This window comes from Balaenoptera musculus, chromosome 13, assembly GCF_009873245.2.
Source record: "Balaenoptera musculus isolate JJ_BM4_2016_0621 chromosome 13, mBalMus1.pri.v3, whole genome shotgun sequence".
NCBI classification, from domain to species: Eukaryota; Metazoa; Chordata; class Mammalia; order Artiodactyla; family Balaenopteridae; genus Balaenoptera; species Balaenoptera musculus.
Genome location: NC_045797.1, coordinates 38,296,197 through 38,309,516, shown reverse-complemented (window position 1 = coordinate 38,309,516; position 13,320 = coordinate 38,296,197). Strand labels below are relative to the sequence as shown.

The 13,320-nt window shown below is 36.8% G+C and overlaps 1 protein-coding gene across 7 annotated transcripts in view; it reads right to left on the bottom strand.

Moving 5' to 3' along the window:
- The window catches only part of USP34 (ubiquitin specific peptidase 34), a 236,854-nt gene that overhangs the window by 108,323 nt on the left and 115,211 nt on the right, over window positions 1–13,320 (bottom strand). For all 7 annotated transcript variants that reach the window (XM_036873004.1, XM_036872997.1, XM_036873001.1 and 4 more), the window contains 2 exons: window positions 6,930–7,019; window positions 4,268–4,363 (listed from right to left, as the gene is read on the bottom strand). In XM_036873004.1, the coding sequence (XP_036728899.1) occupies window positions 4,268–4,363; window positions 6,930–7,019 (186 nt within the window). The remainder of the gene's footprint in view (window positions 1–4,267; window positions 4,364–6,929; window positions 7,020–13,320) is intronic.

Genomic DNA, 13,320 nt, shown 5'->3' with positions numbered 1-13,320 from the left:
TGAGTATCAGGAACGTTGGTCACAGACATAAAAGGGGAATGATGTCTTCTTGTCCTTTACAAAGTGCCTTTATTTCCTGAATACTTCCTTCCCCTATACTTGCATCTCAGAGTAAGGGACCTATAACCCTAGAAGGCATGGATCCAGTCCCTTTATCCTCCCTTCTTCGGCTTCCAGAGTAGTGCCATTGGCTCCACACTTCAAAGGACTCTGCCTGCTCTGCCAGGATCCCATTGGTTGCTGAAATCATGAACCAGGAAATTTCTTGGGATGCAAATCAGAAGTGTTATCAATACTGATAAACTCTCGTGGGCTTTGTCCATGGCTCCTGACATTACAGAAAATATAGGACAAAAATAATCTCCCCACGGGCATGAAACTTTAGTGACAAACTGACACCTTAAAAAAAATCATTCACTTGATAGTCTCAGTGTTAACACAGGATTTTCTCTAGAGGCAACTGGATTCAAGAAATATGTAACATGTCCATTTATGAAATGAAATGTTATCTTTAACGCCACAAGAATCTTTTTGTCCTACGTGAAAATCTTAGAACTTGTCTACTATAATCGCCACTGAACAAATTCAAAGTAATGTGCCACAAACTCATGAAATCAGTATGCTTTAACAAAGAGCAGCAAATGTACAACTCTGTTTTTAGCCTGAATAATCAAGGGAATTATAACAAAATAGTCTGGACAGCTCTCTGTTCTAAGATTTTATTCTCCTAAAATGTCAGGAAACAAGGCAGACTGGAGGACTGGAAGGATACTCTGGTGTACCCTAGAAAAGTATAAAACTCATCTCCAAAGAGCACCACAATTTTTTCACCACAGAAACAATGCTTCTTTAAATTAAAAAAAAAGAAGGAATGCTTCTGTGAGGCTCTGCCTCTCTGCCTCCACTAACAAAGTGAGCAACTTCCCTGTTGTCGATGCTGTCAACAACCAAGTCTCAGATCTGTGTACATTTTTTGGCACTGAATGTTGGACTTTCTCTTTTTGAGCATGACTCATCTATGTCTTCCATGCTCCTCTCTTAAGCTCCCATCCCTGCTCTTCAAGCCCACAGGCTGTGGCTCTGGTGGGTGCTCTTTTGCAACTTCAGTGTTTATTTCTCTGTTGACATGTAATTTGAATTCTGCCTCCTAATAATGCTGGTCAGTGTGGTTTTATTCCTGTTCCTTGTTGATCTTAAGGCTTTTATAGAGAATGTATGGAGATACAGAATCAGAAGGCTTTAATCCTCACCACTGCTTGAAGAAGAATAATTAAAGGAGAACAGACTCTGAAGAACACTTAGAATTTTCAAAGGATTTAAAGAGAATGCATCTTGTATAGAGGTAACTTTGTAAGCCAAGCTGTGGAACAGAGTAAATTTAAGGAAACATCCCAGAAATAATTTGACAGGCTTGAAGAATAGAATGTCTAAAAAAAATCACTGAACAATAAAACAGGAAAGGTTAGTTGAGTTTAGATTTTTGAGGGCCCAGAATACTAGACTGAAGAAAGCAGAATTTATTTTTTATGCAGTAGACAATCTAAATGGGGGTAGGAGGCAAGTTTCTTGTTTATTTTATACCATAGTTTGTTTTAGCCAAGTAACTACAATTTATACATAACCTACTATGTGCCAGATACAGCTTACTAAATTATTGCATTTAATTCTTAAAAAAAACTCACGAGGGGGGCTTCCCTGGTGGCTCAGTGGTTAAGAATCCGCCTGCCAATGCAGGGGACACGGGTTCGAGCCCTGGTCGGGGAAGATCCCACATGCCCCGGAGCAATTAAGCCCAGCGCCAGAACTACTGAGTCTGCACTCTGGAGCCCATGAGCCACAACTACTGAGCTCACGTGCCAAAACTACTGAGGCCCATGCACCTAGAGCCCATGCTCCACAACGAGAGAAGCCACCGCAATGAGAAGACTGCACACCGCAAGGAAGAGTAGCCCCCGCTCGCTGCAAGTAGAGAAAGCCCACGCACAACAATGAAGACCCAATGCAGCCAAAAATTAATTAATTAATTAATTAAAAAAATTAAAACAAACAGGAAAAAACTCATGAGGTAAATAATGGGGATTTATTAGAGCGGTAAGTAACTGAAATAAGGTCAAAACAATAGATTCATAATCTAAACGCAGGTCTGTATGAATCTCAAGCCCATGTGCTTTCTACCAATATCATTAATGCCTTCCTCATTTAATAAGGATAAGGAATTAACAAGCATGGGGGAGGCTGAGGGAAGGAAACTGATCCAAATGTTGGTTAAAGAACTGGAACAGTGTTTGTGGGAATGCCAACTTGTGAAAAAAAAACATGGGATATATTTTAGCATTAAGATAACCAGAGATTAATGACAGTATAATGTGGCACTCAAGAATATGAATTACAGAAAACAGACTGCTTGACTATTAATAAAATGTGTGTTTATAAAATGAATTATAGAAATTCTAGCTCCAGGGCTTCCCTGGTGGCACAGTGGTTGAGAATCTGCCTGCCAATGCAGGGCACACGGGTTCGAGCCCTGGTCTGGGAAGATCCCACGTGCCGCGGAGCAACTAGGCCCGTGAGCCACAATTACTGAGCCTGCGCGTCTGGAGCCTGTGCTCCGCAACAAGAGAGGCCGCGATAGTGAGAGGCCCGCGCACCGCGATGAAGAGTGGCCCCCGCTTGCCGCAACTAGAGAAAGCCCTCGCACAGAAACGAAGACCCAACGCGCCATAAATAAATAAATAAATAAACCCAAAGTTAAAAAAAAAAAAAAAAAAAAAAAGAAATTCTAGCTCCACTACTTACAAAATCTATAAATTTATAAAAATTTATAACTGTGACCTTGGGCAAATTATTTATCACCTCATAGCTTATACATTCTCTTTTTTTTTTTTTGTCTGTGTTGGGTCGTTTCTGTGCGAGGGCTTTCTCTGGTTGCGGCAAGCGGGGGCAACTCTTCATCGCAGTGCGCGGGCCTCTCACTATCGTGGCCTCTCTTGTTGCAGAGCACAGGCTCCAGACGCGCAGGCTCAGTAGTTGTGGCTCACGGGCCTAGGTGCTCCGCGGCATGTGGGATCTTCCCAGACCAGGGCTCGAACCCATGTCCCCTGCACTGGCAGGCAGATTCTCAACCACTGCGCCACCAGGGAAGTCCCATTCTCATTTTTAAAATGAGAATTCCTACTTCAAATAAGTTGTGTGTCTTGAAGTTAATAATACTTAAAAGGTATCTGGCATATAGTAAGCATCAACAAATACTGGCTATTTTTATCACCACTAACATCATTATTCATGTTTGGAAATAAAAGTATACAAAAAGGCCCCAAGTCTCCAAGTTTTAGGTGACTAGGAGGAGGGTGGTACACTGAAGGGTAGAGTAATCTGGAGAAAGAACTGATTTGTGGGGGGAAAATGTGATTTCATTTTTGGAGGTGAATAAGTATGCTTTAAAGGCCTATGGCTTTTCTGAACACTTCTACAATCTGATCAATTCTGATCTACATGAAAGTTTTCTATGCGGATATTTTCTCAATAAATACTGTGCCTACTTCTCTTATTTACTGACGTGCTGATACTGACACTTAGCTGGTTTCCTAGACTTGACCATCAGTTTCCACCAACTGACTCACAAGCAAAAACTTTCTGAATTCTCCTGCTTCCTTCTAGGCAGGCATCTCCCTATAAGAAGCTTTAAACATAGCTATACCACTAACACCCAACTTCTACCAATTCTTATCCAAACTCACTTCAATATATCCAGATATTTTAATGATGAAATATTAACCAGCTATAACATCACAATTCTTAACGTTTTCACACGTCCTAAACTTTCTAATACTAGTATTCAATTATAATAATAAAGGAAAATGTTTTAAATTAACTCTATGATAAACATACTTGTTCAGAAGTAAATATTTATAAGTTTTAGAATCAATGCCCTAATACATTAATACAAGGATACTGGTGATTTCTGAAAAAAATATTTACTTTTGATTCCTGAAAACAGTGACTTATGAACAGAACTCAATAGTGAAGATTAATCAACCCCCAAAGTTATATAACCTACATTTTCCTAAGGTTAAGAATTATAGAAATAACCTTATATAATTCAACTTAAAAAAGAAACTTTCTCTTAAAAATTTCGTAACTAAAATTTTCATTACATTTATTTATCATATGAAAGAAAAGGAGTAGGAGTAGGAACACTGGAAAATTATCTTTCACAGGAAAGACAATCAACACTTACACGTAACTTACGTAGTTAAGGTATACTTACAGTGCATGTTTCTGTCTTCCTTCTCTTACAGCTTGAATATAGTATACCAAATTATCAAAGAAAAGCTTCATCATGTTCAGTTCTTTTTCTGCCCACCTGGACCAATTGAAAGAAGAAATAGTTTTAGAGGCACAGGGTAAGAGAATAAATCTATTCTAGAACAGGAAAAAAAATTGTATGTAAAAAATTTTCAAAAGCAAAAATCTATCAATTATCAAAAACTTACAAGTTCTGTTTATATTTGAATTGTGAAAAGATATAAAGCAGTGCACCTTAATTTTTATGAAGTTAAAGCACCACAGTGTTTTAATCTCAAAATACTCAATCTCTGTGAGGGGGATAAAATGTCTGGCAGAATGCTAATTATAAATGACTAATATGAGTTAATATTAAAAAACAGTACAATACAGTCCATGTTAAGGATGGACTGTGTGCCTTGGTCATTATTTAGCAGAGTGCCTGGCATACAGAACACATATAATATAAACTAAATGAATCAATCAGTTTGTGTTTTTTTACTGTCAATAACTGCTTATTTTTTAAAATAACTTATTTTAATCAAAGAAATATTCAGGTATTAAAATAAACTAGAAACAATAGAAGAAAAAAAGAAATAGTGATAAATACAATTAGAGATGGCAGGGTCCATAACTAACATAATCTATCTCACACAATACTTATTAGCAATATAACTACTAACATGTAGAAGTACTGAAATTCCAAAACTTCAAATGTAATTTACATCATGTTTTTGCTACAGCCTTCTTTTCCAAATAAGTTACTCTTGCATTGCCAATCACTTGCCAGTCTGTTTGCTGGTTATCTGAAGATTTACTAAGATGATCAGAGATAATTTCCAATTTTAAAATATGGGCCGTAAGAGTTTAAGAGACAGTATGTACCAAATGCTGAGTGTTACTGCACATAATAGGTTCACACCAAGTGGAAGTTTTTGTTGTTATTGATGCCAACTAATCATAAGAGCTCAGTTCTTTTTTTTTTTTTTTTTTTTTTAATTTATTTATTTATTTATTTATGGTTGTGTTGGGTCTTCGTTTCTGTGCGAGGGCCTTCTCTAGTTGCGGCAAGTGGGGACCACTCTTCATCGCGGTGCGCGGGCCTCTTCACTATCGCGGCATCTCCTGTTGCGGAGCACAGGCTCCAGACGCGCAGGCTCAGCAATTGTGGCTCACGGGCCCAGCTGCTCCGCGGCATGCGGGATCTTCCCAGACCAGGGCTCGAACCCGTGTCCCCTGCATTGGCAGGCAGATTCTCAACCACTGCGCCACCAGGGAAGCCCAAGAGCTCAGTTCTTTTAAGTGATCCACTTGATAAGATTTAGGATACCAGTCTCATGTTGGAATTAACTGAGCTTATTTATATTTAACTTAAGGAACAAGTTAAAAGGGTTTCAACTCAATATACTTAAGTTCAGGTATACTTGATAAATAACTGAATATTCACAGCTTCGCACTTCTATAGGAATGTTATCTTTTGTTACTCCTTAATTCAAACCTCCTCACATGACTACAATACCAACTTGCCCAGGGAAGCTACAAGTGAATCACTTTAATACTTTTGAATTTTGTAATTCAGCCATTTAAAAACCATGGGAAGAGAGTCAATGAAATAAAACTCATGGTACTCTTGTACTTAAAGGATGCTAAATGCTTTCCCCTACTCCTCTGTTTAGTATCTCAAAGAACTTCCTTGCACTCACAAACAGAATTGTCACTAGGGTCACATTGAAATATTAACCAAAGAAGAGTCTTTCTAAGATGATTTTTAAAAACAGTAATAGAGGTTCAGGTTAAACAGATCCCCTATTAAAAGAAAAAAAACCAGCAAGGGCTATAACTCAGAAGAACTAACTTCATCTTATTTAGAACTATAGTACAGACTTCTAAGAATTTTTAAAATCATATTCATTTTGAAAGCAAGTATTCCTACCAACTAATCTTAGATTTGAGAAGGAATTAGATAAAACTCCATCCTACTTGACCTCACAAATAAATCCTTCAACAGGTCTAATTTTTCCTAAAATTTAAAGTCTCTGAAATCTCTCCAAAAAGTCTATTTTGAATAAAGCAAATAATACATTCTTAGAGGTTAATGAAGTGCCTGTGATAGCCAACTTTCTCTAGAATATTCTCAAACATTAAATCAATATCACATCAAAGTACTATCCTTGAAAGAATTCTTTAACATTAATCATAAGTTCTCTATCTATGTAAAGGAGTAATAGGGTGGTGTCAAAATTATCCCTAACGTGATGTAATGTCTAGAACCAACTCCTAGTAATGGGAAAAATTAAAGGCATCCTAGAGTGTTTAATGTGTGGATCTTCTTCAGGAGTCCTTTGCCATGGTCAGATACACTAAAAATCTTTACCCTAAAATTAAAGCATTAATTGCTACAATATTTTTCTCAAACTACAATGAGTACAAAGGTCAGACTTCCTGGTGACAGGGATATACATAATCTCCATGGGCTAAGTGGCAGAGATAGCACTCAGAAATCTAAGCAAACATTTGAATTACACAAAATTCAAATTTTCCTGGTGCAGAATAAAAGCTAGTAAGTTACTCAAAACCTTGTTTGATAATTATGACTGGGAAAAAAATCTTTAACATGAATACTTCTGTTTCTTTTATTTACTTACATTGTAATCCAATGTGTATCATAACTGCTCCCAAACTGCTGAAAAGTACCAAACAGTTTTGGAAGAAGACGAAGTGAAATTACTACTGATCTGAAACAGCAAAAACAGGTATTTATAGAATAAAATAATTTAAAATAGTATCAACAATTCTAGATCTTAACAGAAATTCAGCTATTTAAAATCTTAAATGCAAAAAGAGTTAATGAACTTCACATACATTTCTATGCAAACACAAAATTTTTTCCTAAAGTATCAACTTATTATACACTGGGGCAAGAAATCCAAGTTTTAAAAATCCAATCCAAGACTTTTAAAGTAAAATACGCTATATAAATATCTGAGTATAAAAGCAAGTGAAGAGCATTTAAATATAAATTTTTTTAATGAAAGTAGTCTTTAACAAGTCACAGGTGCTTCTGAGGATTTAATCAAGGAAAACAGGAAGCAGCAGCTTAGGTAAATTATCTAGAGCAGGGCTTCTCAAAGGTTAGTGTGCACTTGATCCAGCTGGGGGGATTTTGTTAAAATGCAAATTCTGATTCAGTAGGTCTTGGGTAGGTTCAGGATTGCATTTCTAACAAGTTCACAAGTGATACTCAAACTGCTGGTTTGTGGACTACAAACAATAAATGTAGAGAACATTTTTCAAACTATATAAATTATCACTTTCTCCCTAATTCTCACTTAATATAACCTCCATCTAAATTGAGAATCACTGCATTAAGCCATGCTAATAATAGAAGCACACCACATACCTCAAGTATAAAAGGGCCAAAAGGCAATAGGAAATCATTCTAAAACCTCAAGAAGATCTGAGCATGTCTATCTTCTGGAAGAAAAGGGGGTACAGGGAACATATTGACATGCAAATCCCAGAAGTCCTAGTAGGCAAGAAGGTTGCCTGCATGAGCCTTGAAAGAAGCAGGACACACTCTAATCAAGTTACTGAATTTCTTTTATTTTTAAGCTTAGGAGCCAGTATTGCTTCATGAAAGAATTTTTAAAAAGAGAAAAAGTTGGCACCCTACCCACAAGTATGGAGTACAGATAAGTCCTCAAAAATGCCTACTCTTTTTAAGAGTACCAGGGATATTAGAATACAGGGCTACACTTCTGAGTGGGAGGAAAACAGTGGCGAATGCTGAGTAGGAGAAACTACAAAACTTTATGTTTCTGAATGAAATCCAAAGTACTTAAATTTGACTACAAAGCCTTGTCTGATCTGTCCCCATTCCTTCTATCAGTCTAACCTATTTTCCTTCCCATCTTCCTTTTTGCTATTCCTTCAAAACACACGAGCACATTCCCGCCTCAGGGCCTTTGCTATTGCCTCTGCTTGGAATGCGCTTTACCTAAACAGCTACCTGAAGGACTCCTTCCCTCACTTTATTAAGGTCTCCTCAACTGTCAACAGAAAGGATGACCCTGACAACTCTATATTAAATAACACCCTTCCATTGCTCCACGAACCTCTATTATTCTTGACTCCCTCCCAATTTTCATTCATTCATCATCACCTAATGAATATTCCTTTATTTAATATGTCTACCACTAGAATGTGCTCGATGTGAGCAAAGACTGTCTTATTCATTAAAAATTCCTGCATATGGTGCATGCTGAGTATATAGTTCCTTAAATAACAAACCAGCAAAGAACTTAAAGGCAAGATTTTCAAGGAAGGAGGAAGACCAACAGTGTAAAATGCTATATTACAGTTATGAAGGAAAAGGACAGAAAAAATACTACTGGAAGACAAAAGAAACAGCATGTTAGAAGAATGTCAGAGGATCAAAACGACATTAGTATAGATTAAAGAGTATATAGTGGACTTCCCCCGTGGTCCAGTGATTAACACTCCGTGCTTCCACTTCAGGGGGCACGGGTTTGATCCTGGGGGAGAAGTTCCACATGCTGCGCAGTGTGGCCAATGATAATAATAAGTATATAGTGAAGCAACAAAGACAGTAAATGCCTGATATCCAGTAACTACAAAGTAAATATTCTTTAAATATTCTAAAGCATTTAAATTTTTAGTATACTTTTAAACATTAAAATATTTAATATTTTTCAACAAGTTGCACAGAAGTGGTGCTTGGGAAGATAGACCAAGATAGATCGGGGAAATCAATTTCAATTTTAGATTATTTATCTAAAATCCTTTGTCAAAGTTTCAGAAACATTAGCAGAGTTTTTCCTAAAAATTAAGACATAAAAAACTAGAATGAATATATGTATATTAATTTGACTTTAAAAGCATAAAATCAATGAGATATCACAAAGAAAAAAGGACACAGAAAAATTTCACCTAAAATCACAAAAGCAAATTCCAAAATTGTTTGCCTAGTGTAATTTCAACAATACTTTTAAAATACAAAGAAACAAAGACTAGAGATACCACATGTCACTAAAGCAAGTCTTATAGTGTGCAGCAGTTGTATATTTTCTGAAAATCTTATTATATTACCTCTTTTGCAGTCAATGGTGTTAAGAGTCTAGACTTTAAATTTACTTTCCAAATTTTCTACAATAAACATGTTTTCATTTTATAAAATGTAATGTAGAAGCAAGCACATGATGCTTGACATTAGAGAATAGGATGCCAGGCATTGAGCGGGTATTGGTTGAGTTGAGTGAATAATGATGTGGTTCATGTAAAAGAACCCAAAACAGGATTGTAGAAATGGGACTCGTCTTACCTCTACTCCTACCTAAGAGGAATGCTTTTCTCCACAATTCATAATAAAAACACTGAATTATTAATAATTACATCTTACGTGACTAAAACAGTTTTTACAAGTTTTTCCGAAGATTCAGGAAAACTCCAAATTTTTCTCCTCAAAAAAAGATTTCAAAGAACAGAAAAGAGACATATTTTAAGTGCCATAAATTTAAGAATGTAAGAAATGACCAAATCCAGAATCAAAGTGATCCCAAAACTCTGGAACACTTTATTTAAACTGATAAATTTGAAAGGAAAATGATATAAAGTACTGATTATAGAATGAAAATTAGTAAAATATTTACAAACGGGGTAAGATCATGTATTTGTTTGTTGACAATAATAATTTATATTCCAATAATAAAGGAAACTTCACAAGATCACATATACCAACTTATTCCAAGTAAAATTATATCATGGTGTACAGCAGAAACACAACACTGTAAATCAACTACACCCAATAAAAAATTTAATTTTTTTAAAATAAAATAAATAAAATAATGTCATAGCACTTCTCCTATAACAACTATGAGATATTACACCTTGACTTATCAACTTTTTTGCCCAAATAGTTTTGACTGCTGATATGCTTATGAAAAACATCAAAATTACTGTTATATTCAAACTTACATTCACAAATTCTTCCAAGAGTGAAAATTTCAAATACCAAACCACACAACCCTAGGCAACAATATGTTTAAGATGAAAAGGTTCAATGGTCCAGAGTAACAAGATACAGTCAGCCCATATGCAGGTTCCTGTCCTGCAGGACAGGATACAGAGCTAACTGTCCTACCCTATTTTATATAAAGGACTTGAGCACCTGAAGATTTTGGTATCTGCAGGGGGATCCTGGAACCAATCCCCCACAGGTACAAAGGGATCACTGCACTAATTTTAGACTCAAGAAAAATGCTATTACTACCTTAGACTGCCCTGGTTCTTTGCTTGATGCAAAGGTTTTGTTGCAACCTTTGTTGAAGCTTATTACTTATACAATAGTGTGGTGTGACTCTAAGAATTACCAATGCAACTTTATATTGCTTTAGTAGAATGAACACATTTGCTAGTGGTCTTCACAGTTAAAGTTACATTTGGACGATTTTTTCCTAATCCTAGACTCCATATTTGAAGAAGACTGGTGTGTTCTACAAAATGCTACTGTCAATTTATTTATTTAAAAATATTTACTTATTTGGCTGCATCGGGTTTTAGTTGTGGCACACAGGATCTTTGTTGCTGCGTGCGGGATCTTTTTAGTTGCAGCATGCCGGATCTCTTAGCTGCAGCAGGCAAACTCTTAGTTGCGGCATGTGGGATCTAGTTCCCTGACCAGGGATCGAACCCAGGCCCCCTGCATTGGTAGCATGGAGTCTTAGCCACTGGACCACCAGGGAAGTCCCTCAGTCATTTTAATCTATAGTATATACCAAGAGTTGACAAGAAATGCTGTATATAATATAGTCTTTACAGAGAGAAAACAAAACCAAAAAAAAGTACATAGTACCATGCATTTCTTAATTATATGAACCTTTATTTATGTAAACAGAATCCCTGACACGTGAGCATTTTTTCTTTTGTATTCAAAGGCAAAAAGTTTCACACATGGGTTATACTACCTACTGCATAAAGAATGGCAAAAAAATAGCATACTGGATAGGTTCCCAGACAGAGTGTCAAATCAATTCTCAAGAAGCCACAGAATTTCAGGAGGTACCTAGCCCAGGATGTGAACCTGCATGTGAACCTGCCTTCTAGTAAACACAGAACACCAAAGGGGCTGATTGCAACCCAACTCCTACTTCCACCCTACTCACTAGATAGCAGTCTTATCTCATTCACCCAAGGTAACAAATACCAAGCTGAAAAGTAATGGATTTTTCATTGTGGGAGCTACTGTCTACCTCATGCTCTCACTTTATGAAAACATTCTGCAAACCAGTCTACTATGTGTTTCCGTGTGTAACTTTAAACCTCCTGCACCGCTGAAATGTTATATGCCTTATAAAACAATCTGCCTAAGGCTAAATGTGCATAAGGCACATACTGCATGTTTAAAGTGTTTTAAAGTGTAAACACTTTAAAAACTTTAAAAAGTGTTTTAAAGTGTTAACAGTGGGTTCCGTATAAATGGCAGAATTATGGGTGATTTATGGGAGACTGTTCCTTTTTCAGATCTCTATGCTTCCCAAGAAGTAATGAGCCCATATTACTGTTCAAAAGAAAGCTAAGTTCATTTTGTGAAATAAACTGTAATAAGACCATAGAACAGCAAAAACAAACAAAAATTGGTGACAGGTCTATAATCCATGGCAAGTGAGGAACTAGAAGGAAAATTAAAAAGTCAACATAGAGAAAATAAAAAGAAACATAAAACCTGTGTAAACTACATAAAAAATTGACATCAAGAAGCAGACATCTGTGGGGTTTTTTCGGTCAAATGTCAGGAAAATGGTAAATGAGTTAAGATTTCAGTGGCCCATTTGTTTCAACGTAAGGAAGAGCTTTCCTATTAATATAAACACCCTTGTGCAACATTCCTTTCCTACTGTGATGGCAAACTCAGGGGGAGAGGAATCCTTGGAGAAAGGATTCTTGTGTTCAGAATAGGATTTCTCAAACTCTGATATCAATACTGACACTTCACACAATTCTGTTGTGAAAAGCTGTCCTCTGCATTGAGGGATGTTTAGTAGCATCCCTAGCCCCAAGTAACATCTCCAATTCCATTCATTAATGTGACAACCAAAAATATCTCGACACTGATACTGCCTAGGGAGAAAAAAATCACCCCCATTAAAAACCACTGGTTTAAATGTAAAATAGATAGCTAGTGGGAAGCAGCTGCATAGCACAGGGAGATAAGCTCGGTGCTTTGTGACCACCTAGAGGGGTGGGATAGGGAAAGTGGGAGGGAGGTGCAAGAGGGAAGGGATATGTGGATAAAAGTATAAATATAGCTGATTCACTTTGTTATACAGCAGAAACTAACACAACATTGTAAAGCAATTATACTCCAATAAAGATGTTAAAAAAAACAAAACACTAGTTTATCAGGAAACCAAAACTAATAATGTTTAAAAAAATTAATTATTTTTCAGTTTGCATGATAACTTCAGTAAGTTCAGCCGGTATACGCTGGATGTGTTGCATATGACACAGGCTAAAAAATGCCACTATGCTCTAAGTACTGGCATATATGACCAATTAATAATAGGCCTAGGGTTTTCCTGGTGGCTCAGTGGTTAAGAATCCGCCTGCCAATGCAGGGGACATGGGTTCGAGCCCTGGTCCGGGAAGATCCACATGCCACAGAGCAACTAAGCCCGCGTGCCACAACTACTGAGCCTGCGCTCTAGAGCCTGCGAGCCACAACTACAGAAGCCCGTGAGCCTAGAGCCCATGCTCCGCAACAAGAGAAGCCACCGTGATGAGAAGGCTGCGCACCACAACGAAGAGTAGCCCCCGCTCGCCACAACTAGAGAAAGCCCGCGCGCACCAACGAAGACCCAACGCAGCAAAAAATAAAATTAAAAAAATAAAAAAATAAAAAAATAATAGGCCTAGCGTAATACATACAGCAACCGTCTGAGTAAATTCTGAGGCCAAAATTAACATCAATATAATAGTTACGTTTACTATATATCAATAAACCATTAAGTAACTATGATT